Source organism: Ictidomys tridecemlineatus, chromosome 5 (assembly GCF_052094955.1).
Source record: "Ictidomys tridecemlineatus isolate mIctTri1 chromosome 5, mIctTri1.hap1, whole genome shotgun sequence".
Classification (NCBI taxonomy): domain Eukaryota; kingdom Metazoa; phylum Chordata; class Mammalia; order Rodentia; family Sciuridae; genus Ictidomys; species Ictidomys tridecemlineatus.
The window spans coordinates 23,568,844-23,586,179 of record NC_135481.1 but is presented as its reverse complement, the minus strand read 5'-3'; the positions used below and the strand labels follow the sequence as shown (position 1 = coordinate 23,586,179).

The 17,336-nt window shown below is 34.9% G+C and overlaps 1 protein-coding gene across 4 annotated transcripts in view; it reads right to left on the bottom strand.

Annotated features, from left to right (window-relative positions):
* Positions 1-17,336, bottom strand: part of Adam10 (ADAM metallopeptidase domain 10) — a 151,049-nt gene that overhangs the window by 71,189 nt on the left and 62,524 nt on the right. For all 4 annotated transcript variants that reach the window (XM_078049551.1, XM_078049553.1, XM_005316620.5 and 1 more), the window contains one exon: positions 13,122-13,280. In XM_078049551.1, the coding sequence (XP_077905677.1) occupies positions 13,122-13,280 (159 nt within the window). The remainder of the gene's footprint in view (positions 1-13,121; positions 13,281-17,336) is intronic.

Genomic DNA, 17,336 nt, shown 5'->3' with positions numbered 1-17,336 from the left:
CTAAATTAATAGCCATGTTGGTCAGTTTTTTATTTTTTGAGACAGGGTTGCTGAGGGTCTAAATTGTTGAGGCTGCCCAGCAATTTTCTATCCTCCTACCTCAGCCTCCCAATTCATTGCACCTAGCAAAAAATTCTTTAAAAGATATATGTTTACATTTTTAAAGGGTGATTTATTTGAAAAACATGAAAATACAACAGAATATTTAACAGGCCACTTTACACAATAAAATAGGCAATAAAATTTTTATTTCTGCAAGTATAAATATTCTTTATGTTTATGCTTTAGCTCATCCTTCTGCAGAATTTCTCAAACATAGTTATCTATCACTTTCTGTACTGGGACTATTAGAACTATTTGTATAGTGGCAGGGCATGCAACTACACCACTGATCAACCCAACTTACTATAGGCATTTACTGCCCTTCAATCACTACTTATTTCTTATTTTTAGATCTTGACTGTCACTCTGGCATCACCCATAATTCTTAATGATTCCAACATCCATGCTGATAATCCTTCCAATATACTCAAGATTTTTTTTTAACCTCAGCTTCTCATTTCTATGGTTATATTTTGAACTTAATTTACTGATAATTCCATTATAATCTCAACTTCCAGTAAATGCCAGCATCCTACCTTCTATCTACTCTATCTTTTCGGCACATTCCCTCTAGACCCCAATAATCTTTCAACATCACTAAGACCCTTCAATTTAACAACACTACCACCTTGTTCACTATCACTGGTTATTCTTTCTCCTCCTAAATCACTTCAAAATTTCATGGTCAATTATTATAATAATTGACCCACTGCATTCACCTTCAATTCCCTTATCCCTACACAACTCCCCTGGCTCTCAACCAAATATTGCTTAAATTCAAATCTCTACCTATACCCTTGGCAGGTGAATGGGGCTAAAGAAAAACTAGTAAGTATGACTATTCTCACTCAAAAGTCATGATCTATAATGTAAGGAGTTCTTAACACTGCCTGGCAATTCCAGAATCCATTAAAAAATCTTATTCACCTATTTTAGCTTTGCCAAAATAGTACAGGCCATAAAACTGAAACTACACCAAGTGATCTCAATAATCAGTAGGAAAAATTACAATTGTTCTGTGACTTTTAAAATATTTTTTTGTTAAAATATTAAACTCTGTTATGGTTAAATAATGTACAAGAAAATGAAAAATAATGAAATTAATGTTTATTTATTACACTAATTTTAAATATTACCAACATCAATATTAGTGTTTAAAAAGATTGTGTTTTCTGCGGGGCTGGGGATGTGGCTCAAGTGACAGCGCGCTCGCTTGGCATGTGTGAGACACTGGGTTCGATTCTCAGCACCACATAAAAATAAAATAAAGATATTGTGTCCACCTAAAACTAAAAAATAAATATTTTTAAAAAGATTTAGTGTTTTCTTGGTAAACTATATTTTATATCAGAAATGAAAGCTACAAATTCCTTGTAAAGCCTGATATTTAAAGTTAAAAAAAATTCCAAAGCAACAAAACACTATTTATAATGTGCTTCAAATTCTGTCCATATAAAATTCTCTTAATTTAAAAAAGGGGGGGGGGATCAAGAATAAAATTTTCCCATATACTTCAAAAACTTCTAAAAGAGCCCATTTTTCCTGGTCACCACATTAACTATAAAAATGGACAATGACATTTTCTCTCTAAAATTACTGACAATATAATCCCCATTTCTAGAAAAAGCTTTTGTTCACTAATGAATAAGCCCTCATTGAGATGCACAATCATAGGATACACTGTGGTTCCCCTGAAAAGGCCAAACAGCATATTCTTTCACAAAGAATGAGTCATGGGTGCAGAATATTCAGCCTCTTTAAAACAAAGATCAACTTTAGATCCATTGCCTTTCTTCCAGTTCCTTTGCATGAAAACCTCTTCCTTTTGTTACAGGAAACACAAATATAAATAATACATATATTGTGATACCTATCATCTCAAAGAGGAAATAGCTCATTAACTCTTAATCATCCATTCCATGGGGGGCAGGTATTTACAATAGATTCTGTTCCTGGAACCATGTATAAAACACCCACTTCTTGCATCCTCACTACTCCAAGCAAGGTACCCCTCCCTCCATGTGACAGGCAGGTTAACAACTTGACTACAAGGTCCAAGGCCTTGACTATGAGATGACTCTGTAATAGTCAAAAGTAGGACTGGGGATATAGCTCAGTTGGTAGAGTGCTTGTCTCACATTCACAAGGCCCTGGGTTCAATCCTCAATACTACAAAAACAAGAAAGAAAAAAGTAAAAAATGGTTGTAATCTCTCCAATAACATGTTATAAAACAACAAATCCAATCAAACATCCAACTTTTATTATATTATCTGAGTTTAAAGTAGAATGATTCCATAGATAGATAATGCATAAAACTGTTAAGATCATATCTGAAGAATATCATGGGTTACAGTCTGCCTAAAACTGCTATTTATTCCCAAAGTTGCCAAAAATAACAAGAATGAAAATTTTTTATTTTTTTAAGCAGAGATGAAGTATCTAGGGGAGAGAAGAACTTGAAGTGTTTATCTCTTTTCAAATCCAGTGGACAGGAGTCCTTTTCTTCCCATACTGTCAAACCCCCAGTTTCAGATTCTGCTTTGGGAGGGCGGGAGAACATGAAAAAAAGGAACACAGTGTGCCTAGAAGAAATTGAAGATAAATAGTTTCCTTTTCCACAAATACTCATACACTGATCTTCCAGGAAATAATGATGGGGAACAGGGCCATACACTCCCCATCCAGTTTTTAGAAAGGGTTAGTCTGGCATTCAAGAGGATTGTGGGAGTCAGATCAAAAAGAATAATATTGTTTTATTATTCTGATCAATTACAAATAGAATTACTAGAATCTGAAGTACTAAAGGACAGAATCTTTGCCCTATTCACAGTAGCAAAAGAGTCTTGTCCTGATTACTCATTTAAATAATTAATTAAGAAATATATCAGCCAAAGCCAGGTGCAGCAGTGCACATCTACAACCTCAGTGACTCGGGAGGCTGAGGCAGAAAGATTGCAGGTTCAAGACCATCCTGGGCAACCTAGTGAAAAACCATATAAAAGGGCTAGGAATGTAGTTTAGTGTATAATGCTCTGGGTTCAATCAATGGGAGGGAGAGATGGAGGCAGAATGCTTGCCTAGTATGCACAAGGCCCTGGGTTCAACCCTCAGTACTGCAAGAAGAAAAGAAAGGAAAAAAAAATCAGTCATTAAACCTGTTATATTTATATGGTAAAAAGATCTGTGATGCCAACAGAAGTGGTGGAACCTTTAGAAGCTAGAATCTAGTGGAGGGAGATCAGGTCACTAGGGTCATGCCATTGAAGGAGTTTCTGGGATTCCAGCCCCTTCCTGTCACTCTCAATTTGTTTCACAGCCACCATGAGGTAAACAGGTCTTTTTTTTTTTTTTTTTAAGAGAGAGAAAACTTCTCAATATTTTTTTTTTTTTAGTTTTCAGCAGACACAACATCCTTATCTGTATGTGGTGCTGAGGATTGAACCCGGCCACGCATGCCAGGCGAGCACGCTACCGCTTGAGCCATATCCCCAGCCCCAAACAGGTCTTCTTTACTATGTGCTCCGTCCACAATGTACCGTGCTTCCACAGGCCTAAAGCAACAGAACCAACAGGCCATGGACTCAAACCACGAGCCAAAATAAACTTTTCCTTTTTATAAGTTGATTATCTCAGGCATTTTGTCACAGCAGTAGAAAGTTAACACAAAATCTGTAAAACTTATAACTGAAACATGTAATACACTGATTATTTCTATTTGTTCAATTTGGGAATAAATGTACACCTATCCATTGCAGAAATTGGTGGCACCATAACAAAGAAGATGCCAGTTTCTTTTCTTTTTTGAAATTCCCAAGTAGTGGCAGATAAAAGGAAATGTTGTTGCAGCCAGAGTAATAGTTCCTGTCATTGCAGATTCTTTTCTCAGGCAGTCAAAAGCCTACCCACTTATCTTCTAGATTCAAATCAAATGCCAACAGCTCAGAAAGCCTAAATCTCCTTGAGGCTTCCAGGGTGTATATGACCCTCGTGCTTTAATGACATTTTTTGTTATGGCATTTATCACATTCTGACTCTCTATTACTATTTGCACTCGAGGTATTTTTTAAAAACTCTTTTAATTTTTCCTGCACATTCATAAACCAATGAATTCTTATTGAATTTAATTTTCAGCCAACAACTGGCTTCATGCTTATTTTCAAAGGTCATCCATTAGCCAAATATTTGTAAAATGCTGACTTACATAACCTCCTTTTACCTTCATGAAAAACTAAAAATTGTCTACAAGAGTTTAAGTTGTTTGTGTAAGGAAGTGTGTTCTTAATCCTTACAGATTGACTATTACAGGGGTCATATTCAAAACTAAGGCCTGAATGCACATAGATATCCTAATGGTACATCAATGTTATAATTGCATTTATTTACCAAACAATAAAAGGAAAAACTATCATTTAACAAATCCCAGGGATATAAAAATATATGACACAGAACATGCACCCTTTAAGAGCTTACAGTCTGAGGTTTAAGACTTGTAAACAAGTATTAGATACAAGTATTAACTTGCTAAGTGATAAGATCTCTCTGCAATCATCCACAAGTTATTAAATGCTGGTTGAATTAATGCTTCCAACCAACAGCTGGTTTTTCTCCATGCACGTTCTATAAGGTCAATCACATGACCAAAGACACATAAAGTACTAGATTCAAAAATAAGGACGACACACCAATATATATCATCAGTAAAGAAGGGATACCCGGAACTGTGAAGTCAGAAAAGGCTTTGAACAGATTATACCTAAGCTACACTATAAATGATAAGTATATGAGTTTGGAGGAGAAAGAATCCATATGCAACTAAAATAAAATGAGCATTCTTCGGCTCGTTTGCTTCTACAAGCTTGTCTTAATTTTCCAAAAAATCTCGTTAGAGCTTGGGCACCAGAGCTAGACCTTCTGTTATAGTTATGAGGTATCCCCCAGAAACTCATTTGTGAGACAATGAAAGAAGATTCAGAGATGAAGTAGTAATATTATGAGGGCTGTAACCTAGTCAGTTACACTGATATGGATTAACCGGGTGGTAACTACAGACAGGTGGGTTGTGGCTGGAAGAAGTGGGTCACTGGGGACATGTCTTCGGTTTTATATTTTGTTCCTGGTGAGTAGGGCTCTCTCTGCTTCCTAGTTTCCATGTCCTAAGCAGCTTTCCTCTGCCATGCCCTCCCACCAGGATGTTCTTTCTGCCTCACCTTGGGCCCAGAGTCATAACCATACACTAAACCTCTGAAACTGTGAGCCATGATTAGTTTACCTCCTCTAAATTGTTCTTGCCAGATATTTTAGTGACAGCAAAAGAAAAGCTAATTAAAATCTTATTAATTCTTAGATTAACTCTTTGATTTATCTATTAATTCTTAGGTTTACCCATCCTTTTGCTTGTTTTCAAAGGTCATCTTCTCATACCTGTAATCCTATCAGCTCAGGAGGCTGAGACAGGAGGATCACAAGTTCAAGGCAGCCTCAGCAAAAGAAAGGTGCTAAACAACTCAGTGAGACCCTGTCTCTAAATAAAAGTACAAAATAGGGATGGTGATGTGGTTGAGTGCTCCTAGTTCAATAACCAGTACCAAAAAAAAAAAAAAAAAACACACCTCAAAGGTCATCTTCTCTTGAACAAAACAATATTTGATGGGTTAATATCAAAAGATTACAATCTCGGGCTGGGGTTGTGGCTGAGCAGTAGAGTGCTTGCCTAGTACGTGCGAGGCCCTGAGATCCTCCGCATCACATAAAAATAAATAAATATATAGATAAAAGTATTGTGTCCAACTACAACTAAAAAATAAATATTAAATTTATTTTTTTAAATTTAAAAAAATAAATTTACTATTTATAAAAACCAGACTGTATTAAAAAAATACAGTCTGGTTTTTATTAACCAAGACTAGAAACAACCTACATGTCCAACAGGTAAATATATAAACAGATTATGGTATCTGTACAACAGAATAATACTCACCAATGAAAACAAATGAACTACTAATATACATGACATTAATATGAATCTCAAAATAATTATGCTAAGAAGCCAGATTTTTTATGATTACACAATGTAAAACTACATTTACATACAATTAAAAAAAATACAAACTATCATTGCCTAATTAAAAACAGAAGGTAAAAGAGGGTAGGCAGGAAAAAAAGGATTACACTAAGAAGGAAGGTCTTGGGGATAATGAATATGTTCACCACATTGATTAAGGTAATAGTTTCACAGATTTATACATATGCCAACAGTTACTAAATTTTTACTTTATATGTGATCAGTTTGTTTGATGTCAATTTTTCCTCTGTAAAACTGTTTAAAAGTAGTACAATTAGGGGCTGGAGTTGTAATTCAAGGGTACAGTGCTTGCCTTGCACGTGTGAGGCCTGGGTTTGATCCTCAGCACCTTATAAAAAAACAAATAAACAAATAAAAATAAAGATATTGTGCCTATCTACAACTAAAAAATATTTTTTTAAGTAGTAGACTTAGAAATGTTGACAATCAAATGCGGTGTGTGAACCTAGTTTAAGTTTTGAATTTTAAAAAATTATGAAATATTTTTGTGGAGCAATTGAAGAAACACTCCTACAAACAATATATTAAGATACTATTGCCAAGTGCAGTGGGGCATGCCTGTAATCTCAGCAACTCAGGAGGCTGAGGCAGGAGGATCACAAGTTCAAACCAGCATCAGCAACTTAGTGAGGCCCTAAGCAACTTAGTGAGACCCTGTCTCAAAATAAAAAATTGTTCAAAAGGGCTGGGGAATGTGACTCAGTGGTTAAGTGCCCCTGGGTTTAATCCCCAGTACCAAAAAAAAAAACAAAAAAAGATCATTGCTGGGCCAGTGGCACACACCTGTAATTCCAGCAACTTCAAGTTTCAGGCCAGCCTGGGTAACTCTGCAAGACCCTATCTCAAAATAAGGAATGTAGCTAAGTGGTAGAACACTGAACACTGAATTTTATATTTCTTTCAAATACTATCACTGTGCTTAAATAAGTTTAGTATTTAAGATAAATGCTAGGTTAAGCATGTAAATTAAATAATATAGTAGCAAGAATAACTACACTTATATACACTGTGAGAGTTCTGAAGTCATAGGTTCTTATAATCATCTCATTAAACACATTCAGTTTCGAACTAATTGTCAAACAGAGTACTCCATGCCTCAACCTTCCCAATTCTCCCATAGTTTGTCATAACTCAAAAGGTATAAGCAGATTTCCAAGCTCCAGAATGCACCTAGATATGACAAGGAGACTATTTTTTAAAGAATTTCATGTTATAAATTACATGCTTAATCTGATAATATTATATATGAACTATACTAGCTATTATCAATACTTTCTAATTCAATCCTTTCTTCAATCTATTCCTACTTCCCTTTGTCCCTCCTCCCCACAAAAAGAGTTGGAAGCCTCAGTACGTATGAAAAAACTCATTATGTCAACAACTCAAAAGCACAATACAGAGGTAGGCATGTTATTGCACACCTAGAAGCCAGCTATTTGGGAGACTGAGGCAAGAGGCCAGCCTGGGGAACTCAGTTTAAAAAAATAAAAGTACTTCTCTCAAAGTAAAAAACAAGAGAGAGCTGGCGATAAATCTCAGTTGGAGAGTGCCACTGGGTTTGCCACAGTATAGGGGGAGGGGAAGAGGCACAATATGAAATTGATTTTTTTTAACGATTTTAGAAGCAGCCGGGCATGATGGTACACACCTGTAATCCCAGTGACTCAGGAGGCTGAGCCAGAAGGATCAAAAGTTTGAGGCCAGCCTCAGTAACTTAGCAAGGTCCTAAGCAACTTAGGAAGATGCTGTCTCAAAATTAAAAATAAATGTGGGTGAGGAATATAGCTTAGTGAATTAAGAACCCATGGGTTCAATCCCAGGTACAAAAAAAGAAAGAATTAAAGCAATATCCTGAAATTTCCAGTAATGAGGACATTTCTACAAGATTAAGGTCTCCATGTTGAAATGGTAAAATAACAAAATTAAATTAAGTACAGAAATTAGGGGTCTTTCCACTAAAGCACAAGATAAAGGAGATACAAGTATAGCTATAAATAATACACATGTTAAAAAGTAAGAGTGTCCTACTATCGTGAGGCAAATTCAAGCTCCCTGGGCTTTCCTATACCAAATACAAAAAAATAAATAATAAATGTGAAACAAATCAGAATAAACCCAAATATTCAGCATCTTTATGTATTTACCTTTGCCTCTTAGGTAGTAAACAAAAGGATGCAAGGGTGCATGCACTAACTAAACAACTAATGACTTCAAGCTATCACAGTTCTATGACCTTAAAAGTGGTCCAAGTTAAGATTATTATTATTATAGTTTATGGAATAGTGTTTTTCTGTTTCTTCAAAATAACCATCTCAGAGACAGAGGATTAAGTGGTATTCTTACCTTGTCATAACTGTTCGCACTTCTATGTCCTAGAGAGTTCTTTTTATTACCTCAATACAGAATAGAACAAGTGTGAATTTTAAGCTGGTAACTATACATAGTTATCACCATCACATCTAACTCGGTATCAAAGCATCTGGAACATGTTATTAAATATTTTTGCTAAAAACTGTCTCTGTGTTCTGGTACAGCTTCAGAAGCATTCCCTAAGGCTCTCCAGAATAGCAATATCATTTTCACTGAGGTTTTATACATTTATATGTACAGCTGCAAAAACAGTATTAAGAGGAGAGCAGTCAAATCCTCATCAGAATCCCTACCCAAGGTTGGTATATTTCCCCTACCACGTGTTTCTGAGAGTAAGAGATACCAAATCCATTTAGGCATATACAATGATGTAAACAATCAAATAGTACTTCCATCATGAAAATAAATTACTGTCACTTATGTAAATTATATGAAAATAATAATATATGTTAAAGGACAGCCTCTTTCTTTTAATTAGGTATAAAACAAAAACACCCATTACTAAACATATTTAGGAGAGAATTTGGCCTATAGCAGCACAAGATACAAATGTATGATTTGAGGGAGACTTACAAATTTCAGTAAAGCCCCAGAAATCCCTGGAATAAAGGACAATGAGACTTCACATTTTTTTCCCATGGGTGAAACAAAAGAGCATGAAAGAGCATGAAGTCCACAATCAAGTGACCTAAGTCTTCGAAGTATTCTTTTCCTCACCTATCAAGAAGGAATAATATGCATGTCTATATTTTGTAAAGATATGGTGAGGATGAAGTTAAATAATGCAAGTAAAGAACTTTATATCATACTAGGTACATATTAAGCAAACAACTCTCTTACTGCTAGTTTTAAAACCTTTAATATTCTAACACAGAGAGGCTAAAAGGGTCAATTAAAAGTAAATTGAGCTCTTCACCCCTAGAATAGGGGTACATAAAAACAACGTGCAAATAAGTGCTACTACCTGTTTTTGTTTAGCATGCAAGCAATTATAAACAGAAAAAATCAAAAGAATATTTTGCATCTTATGGAAATTGTATAACAATCAAATTTAAAATGTCCATAAAATTTTATTAGAAAATAGCCATACTCATTTTACATGTTCCTTTGGCTGTTTTTACACTATAATGGCAGGTCACTGCAACAGAATTCACATGGTCCTCAAAGCCAAAAATATTACTATTTATAGGCTATCTATATTATAGAATAAGTTTGCTAATATTGGTCTAGAATCAATTACTTCTGAAAAATTATCTGAAAATCTTGATGCATATCTATAATTCCTGCTACTCAGGAGGCTGAGGCAGGAGAATCACAGGTTTAAGGCCAGCCTAAACAGCATACGAAGACCACAGTCTCAAAAAAAGAAAGAAAAAACAAAATTATCATTATTACTTTTCTGTAAACATCATAATTTCAAAACTATTCAAGGAAATTCCTTCCTGTGCTTTCACCATCATATCACTACATTTCATTTACCAGGTAAGTGGCAAACAAAATCACTTTAAATATTCCTACTTGTTATGACTTGAATATGAGATGCCCCACCACCAACCAAAGCTACTGTGTTAATGCAGGAATTCAGAAGTGATATGAATGGATTATAAGAGCTGTTACCTGATCAGTCCATCCTACTTTAACTAGGCTGACTGGGAGGTAATTATAAGCAGGTGGGGTGTGGCAGGAAGACCTGAGTGGCCCCTTTCCCCTTGATCCACTGCCTAAGGCCCACAGCAACGGATTCCGTAATCTGTGGCCTAAGACCTCTAAAACCATGAGCCCCAAATAAACTTTCCCTCCTCTAAGTTAATTCTTGCCAAGTATTTTGGTCAGAGCAACAAAAAGCTGACTTTAGTAGTTTAACACTACTTTTAAGTGTTAATACCACTACTGATATTTAATACTGAAAAGAACATGAAAAGGCCTTCTTACTGAACTTATAATATATCTTATGTTATAAATACATAATGAACATATATTTACCTGAATGAGTATAAAAATAAGAACCAAAATTAATAATAAAGTTAAATAGCAAAAAGAAAAGAAAACTAATTTGTATCCAATGTCACTGATCCTCCAAGCTAACCCATCAACTTTGGGGAAAAAGAAATGTTAGCATAAATTAAGATATTTGAAAATTACTGTAGCATGAAAAATGGGAAAAAAGTAATTACAAGAAAGAAATGAAAGTGAAGAAAAAACAATGTGTTTGAACTCTGTACAAGTAGATAATAAGGAGGAAAACGAGAGAGAGAAGGCACAGTAATAAAAATCATAAGAGGCAGAACAAACAGAAGTACTAAAAAGTACTAAAGGGAAATGTAAAACAAAGTAAAAGTATAATTATAGCACAATGGGAAGGAAAAAATAATCTGTCAAATTACTCTTCCTCTTAGACCTTTCCCTAAAAGGTCTTAATTTTGGAAAAAAAGCATTCCAGGGATAGTATTTCAAGATTTCACTAAGCATTTTTGAATAATCCACTGCACAGATAAATGGTATTTGGAATTTAAAGGAGCAAAAGAAATGCCAACAATATTGGAGAAACTTACATACCCTGATAGTAGAGGTAAATTTACAAAAAGATTAAAATTAAGAAAACTACCAGGCAAGGCACATACCATGTGGATGAAAATTCTGTTAACAGAAAGAAAATCCACAGAATACATATTCCTACTAATGCAAGAGGATTGTAGTTTGGAGGTTGAAGAGATACGCAGAGTTTGAAATACCAGGAGATAAAGCTGGAAGAGGACTTGAATATGGATGAGTGAAAATGCAGGCAAGCAGTGTTAATGAATTTATGGGTTAGTAAATTGTTATGCTGTTTTCAATAGTAATTCAGCATCAGCAATAACAAGCAGTTGAACAGATGGAAGTACAGAAACTGTCAGAACTGATGGGGAAAAAAAAAATTAAAATGGTTGAGGTTTACCAGTATTTTACTAGGAGTGAAAATGCAATTATTGATAATATATTCATGTCTGTAAGGAAAAAAAATAAAGCCAGAAGGAAGCTACCAAGTTAGAAAAACAGGCAAAAACTCAGAGATGAGCCTAATAACAATAATAAATAAATAAAATAAAGAGTATTATTTTATTTATATGAGAAACTTATATTCTTGGAGGATTATACATACGTGTGGGAATTATTTTGGTTTGGTTTTGATTTTGGTTTTTTTGGTACCCAGGATTGAACTCAAGGGTACTTACCCACTGAGCAACATCCCCAGCCTCTTTTTATTTTTTATTTTGAGACACAGTCTCCCTAAATTGCTTAGGGCTTACTACTAAGTTACTGAGGCTGGCTTTGAATTTGCCATCCTGCCTCAACCTCCCTGTATCACTGGGATTACCAGCATGTGCCACTGTATCTGACATGTTTTCTATTCTTAAAATACAGAAAAAGAATTCTCCAAATAAATTATCATTATATAAAGACCACAGAAGAGGACAAAATCCACGATTAACCTGGAATCTTACCAAATGTTATGGTTTGGATATGAGGTGTCACCAAAAGTTCATATATAAGACAATGAAAGAGGGCTGGAGATGTGGTTCAAGCAGTGTCGCGCTCACCTGGCATGCATGCGGACAGGGTTCTATCCTCAGCACCACATACAAACAAAGATGTTGTGTCCACCAAATACTAACAAATAAATATTTTAAAAAAATTCTCTCAAAAAAAAAAATTCTCTCTCTCACTCTCTCTTTTAAAAAAAAAAAAAAGACAATGAAAGAAAGTTAAGAAATGACAGGGGTTAAGAGAGCCTTAACCCAATCAGTGAATTAATCACCTGATGGGATTAAGCTGTGACTGAAGGCAAGTAAGGTATGGCTGGAGGAGGTGGGGTGTGGGGGCATGGCTTTAGGGTGTACATTTGTACCTGGTGAGTAGAGTTTCTCTCTGCTTTCTGATGGTCATGTGAGCTGCTTCCCTCGGCCACACTCTTCAGTAATGATGCCCTGCCTAATCTTGAACCCAAAAAAATGGAGCCAGCCACTTATGGACTGAGATCTCTGAAACCATGAGCCCCTAAAGAAACCTTTTCTCCTCCGCTACAGTTTTTCTGGTCAGGTCTTTCAGTCACAGTAGTGGGGGGAAAAAAAAAATCAAACTGAGATCAAGTCATTATTTCAATATTCCAGAAAGACTCAAAGGATTTAGAAATCACAAAAATACCTAAAATGTTCCATAAATATTATACACACATGATAACTTATATAAGAAGATAATAATGTTATACCCTCAGTAGGCCATAAAAACACAGGTGTAGACATTAGCCTGGCTGATATCAGAATATAGCATTCCCAATTCAACTGGATCTGACTGACAGACAGTTCACACAGAACTGGTTTTAAAGCAGAAGTGATGTGGATTGACAAGAAAACTGACCCACTATATAGATGCATTATTCATTTAATTGAGACTTTGTAAAACTGTTTTCTAGCCTGATAAATGTTTTAGGAAAGAAAATAGCTCAGGCTTCATTTGTCTTCACATAGTTTTAACTATTCTTATGCCTTTCTGCAAAAAGTTACTACTGATAAAATTTAAGTACTTACTAATATCATCTTCATGATAAATGACAGAGTGAAATGGGAGAACTCGGTCTTTAATATATCTCTCTGCTGGCTCAACATAAAATGTTCCACCACGAGTCTGGATGAATCCTTCAAATCTTCCATCAATAACAGACCCATGGCTAAAACTTCCTTCTTCACCTATTAATAAAAACAAATTCCTCAAATTTTAATTTGCAAATGAAGAGTAAATTCATTATCCTTTAAAAATCAATTCTTACACATTTTTTTCAAAAATCCTGAGTACAAATTTACTGGGGAAATTAATTTCCACATAAAAATATCAAGTTGAATTTGAGATATGAACAACAACTAGCATTTAGCTGAAACATATAATCACTAACAATAAAAAATAGAACATCAGTCTTTTTATTGGTTCTTTTTAGTTATGCATGACAAGTGAATTTTTTTGGACACAATTATAGATGCAAGACTATAATTTGTTCTAATTCAATCCCGAGTATGTCTCCTTCCTCTTCATTACTCCTACCACCATTCCCTTCCCTCCACTCCACTGATCTTTCTGCTATTACTTATAATTTGTTTTTTTCGATTTGTATCTTGTGGATGGACATAAATATATAACTGTGGTATATTCATACATGTACATAGAAATATTAGGTCAGATTCATTCCATTGTCTTTCTTTATCCCATCTCTCCCCCACTTCCCTTCAATCCCCCACTTTGTCTACTCCACTGATCTTACTTCTATTTTTTTTTATTCTTCCTACCTTATTTTAGATTGCTTCCACATATAAGAAATAATATATGACCTTTGACTTTGCAGATTGGCTTATTTCACTTAGCATGAGCGCCTTCAGTTTCATTCATTTACCAGCAAATGCCACAGTCATTCTTCTTTATGGCTGAGTAATACTCCATTGTTTATATATACCACATTTTCTTTATCCATTCTTCTATTGAAGAGAATCTAGGTTGGCTCTATTGTTTAGCTATTAAGAATTATGTGCTATAAACGTTGATGTGGTGGTATCACTACGGTAAGCTGATTTTAAATGCTTTGAAATATATACTGTGATATGGGGTAGCTGGGTCAAATCCATTCCTAGATTTTTCAGGAATCTCCCAACTGCTTTCCAGAGTGGTTGCACCAATCTGCAGTCCCACCAACAATGTATGAGTGTACCCTTTTCCTCACATCCTCACCAATATTTACTATTACCTATATTCTTGATAATTGTCATTCTTAGATGAAATCTTAGTGTTAGTTTTAATTTGCATTTCTCTAATTGCTAGAGATGTTGACAATTTTTTTTCATTTTTGTTGACCATTTGTATTTCTTCTGTGAAGTGCCTGTTCAGTTCCTATATTTATTGACTGGGTTATTTGTTTTTTCTCCCATTCTATAGGCTTTCTCTTCACACTCCTGTTTCCTTTGCCATGAAGAAGCTTTTTAATTTGATGCCATCCCATTTACTAATGCTTTTATTTTACTTCTTGCCCTTTAGGAATCTTGCTAAGGAAGTCAGTTCCTGAGCTGCTATGTTGAAGACTTGGGCCTACATTTTCTTCTAGCTGGGGTAGGGTTTCTGGTCTAATACCTAGGCCTTGATCCACTTTGAGTTGACTTTTGTGCAGGGTGAGAGATAGAGGTTAAATTTCATTCTAGTGCATATGGAATTTCCAGTTTTCCCAGCATGATTTATTAAAAAGGCTATCTTTTCTCCAATGTATGTTTTTGACACCTTTGTCTAGATAACTATATTTATGTGGGTTTGTCTTTGTGTCTTACATTCTATTCCATTGGTCTTCATGCCTGTTTTGGTGCCAGTACCATGCTGTTTCTGTTGCTATAGCTTTGTAGTATAATTTGAGATGTGGTATTGTGATGCCTCCTGCTTCACATTTCTTGCTAATGTTAAGGATTGCTTTGGCTATTCTGGGTTTCTCATTTTTCCAAATAAATTTCATGACTGCTTTTTCTATTTCTGTGAAGAACATCACTGGAATTTTAGTGGGAACTGCATTGAATCTGTAGAGTGTGTTTGGTAGTATGAACATTTTAACAACATTAATTCTGCTTATCAAAGAAAATGAGTAGTCTTTCTAATCTTCTAAGGTTTTCTTCAATTTCTTTCTTTAGTGTTCTATAGTTTTCATTATAGAAATCCTTCACCTCTTGTGATAAACTGATTCCCACGTTTGTTCAGGTGGTTTTTTGGTTTGTTTGTTTGTTTTCCCTTTTCATTTTGAAGCTATTGTGAATGGGATAGTTTTCCTAATTTCTTTTCAGCAGATTCACCATTGTAGTATAGGAGTGAAATTCATTTATGGGTGTTGATGTCATATCCTGCTACTTTGTTGAATTCATCTATGAGCTCTAAAAGACTTCTGATAGAGTTTTTTGGATTATCGCATTGGCAAGCAGATATAATTTGAGATCTTCTTTTACTATTCATAACCTTTAATTTCCTTCAATTGCCTAATTGATCTGGCTAGAGTTTCAAGGACTATGTTGAATAGGAGTGGTAAAAGTGGGCATTCTTGTCTTGTTTTTGTTTTTAGAGGAAATGCTTTCAGTTTTTCTCCATTCAGAATAATGCCAGCCTTGGGTTTGTCATATACAGCCTTTACAATGTTGAGGTAAGTTCCTTCTACCCCTAGTTTTTCTAAAGTTTTAAACAAGAATGGATGCTGTACTTTGTCAAATGCTTTTTCTGCACCTACTGAGATAATCATGTTATTTTTGTCTTTAAGTCTATTTAAAACATCACAGGCTTTTTTCCCCACTTTTTTTTATTTGTTCCTTTAGATACACATGATAGTAGAATTTATTTTGACATGTTATACATACATGGAGTATAACTTATTCTAATTACGATTTCGTTCTTGTGGTTGTACATGATATTGAGTTTCGCAGATCATATATTTATATATGAGCATAGGAAAGTTATGTTCAATTCATTCTACTGCCTTTTCTATTCCCATCCTTTCTCCCTTCCATTCATTCCCTATTGTCTAATCCAATGAATTTCTATTCTCCCCTCCCCACCATACACACTTTAATGTTGTTAGCATCCATATATCGGAGAGAAAATTCAGCCTTTTGTTTGGGGACTGGCTTATTTTACTTAGCATGATAGTCTCCAGTTACATCCATTTTCTGGTAAATGCCATAATTCCATGCTTCTTTATGACTCAGTAATATTTCATTGTGTACATATACCGATTTTTTTTTACCCATTCATCTGTTGAAGGTCACCTAAGTTGGTTACATAGCTTAGCTATTATGAAATGAGCTGTTATAAACACTGACGTGGCTGTGTCACTGTAGTGTGCTGACTTTAAGTCCTTAGGGTATATCCAAGGAGTAGGATAACAGGGTCAAATGGTATAGAACATCAATCTTTATGGCAATCATTCCTAGCATCTAGCCCAATACCTGACATCCACATAGTAAATCATCTAATAAGTAACTGTTAAACTTAAACTTAGAAGCAAGGAGACCCACTAGTAAAGTATACACCTTCAGAATAAATAAACTCAAAGAATCTTTTGAAAATTTTGCTTTAAATATTGTAAGAAAAAAAAAGCTCTTTCCCACCTGACATTTACTTCCTTGACACCTTGAGGTTTTTATAAAAACATTTTAAAATGGAAACACGTTAAGTATTTCAAAAGCAATTTGAACAAAGGTATATCAACAATCCCTTTTAAGATATTGGACAAAGATTTATAATACTTTTCCATCAATTATAGTTTTATAGTGAAAGAAAATACAGGAAGGAGGGCTGGGGCTGTAGCTCAGTAGCAGAGAACTTGCCTAGCATGTGTGAGGCACTGGGTTGATCCTCAGCACCACATAAATAAATAAATAAAATAAAGGCATGCTGTCCAACTACAAATATAAAAAAATAAAATACTGGAAGGATACTTTGAGATTTTAATAAAGTCACAAAATCTGAGCACCAAAAACAAATGATATAAAGGGGTGAGAAATAGAGAAAGAGGCTTTTACTTAATTTTTTCCATGCTGAGGATGGTACCCAGGGCCTCAAGCATGCTATACCAGTATTTTACCACTGAGCAACACTCCCCAGTCCCCCTATTCTTTTTTGGTTTTGTTATTGTTTAGAGTTAACTTCTAGCTATGTTGCCCAGATTGGCCTCAAACTCCTGGGCTCACTTTCCTTTGGGCTCAAGGTTATCTCAGCCTTCCCAGTAACTGGGATTA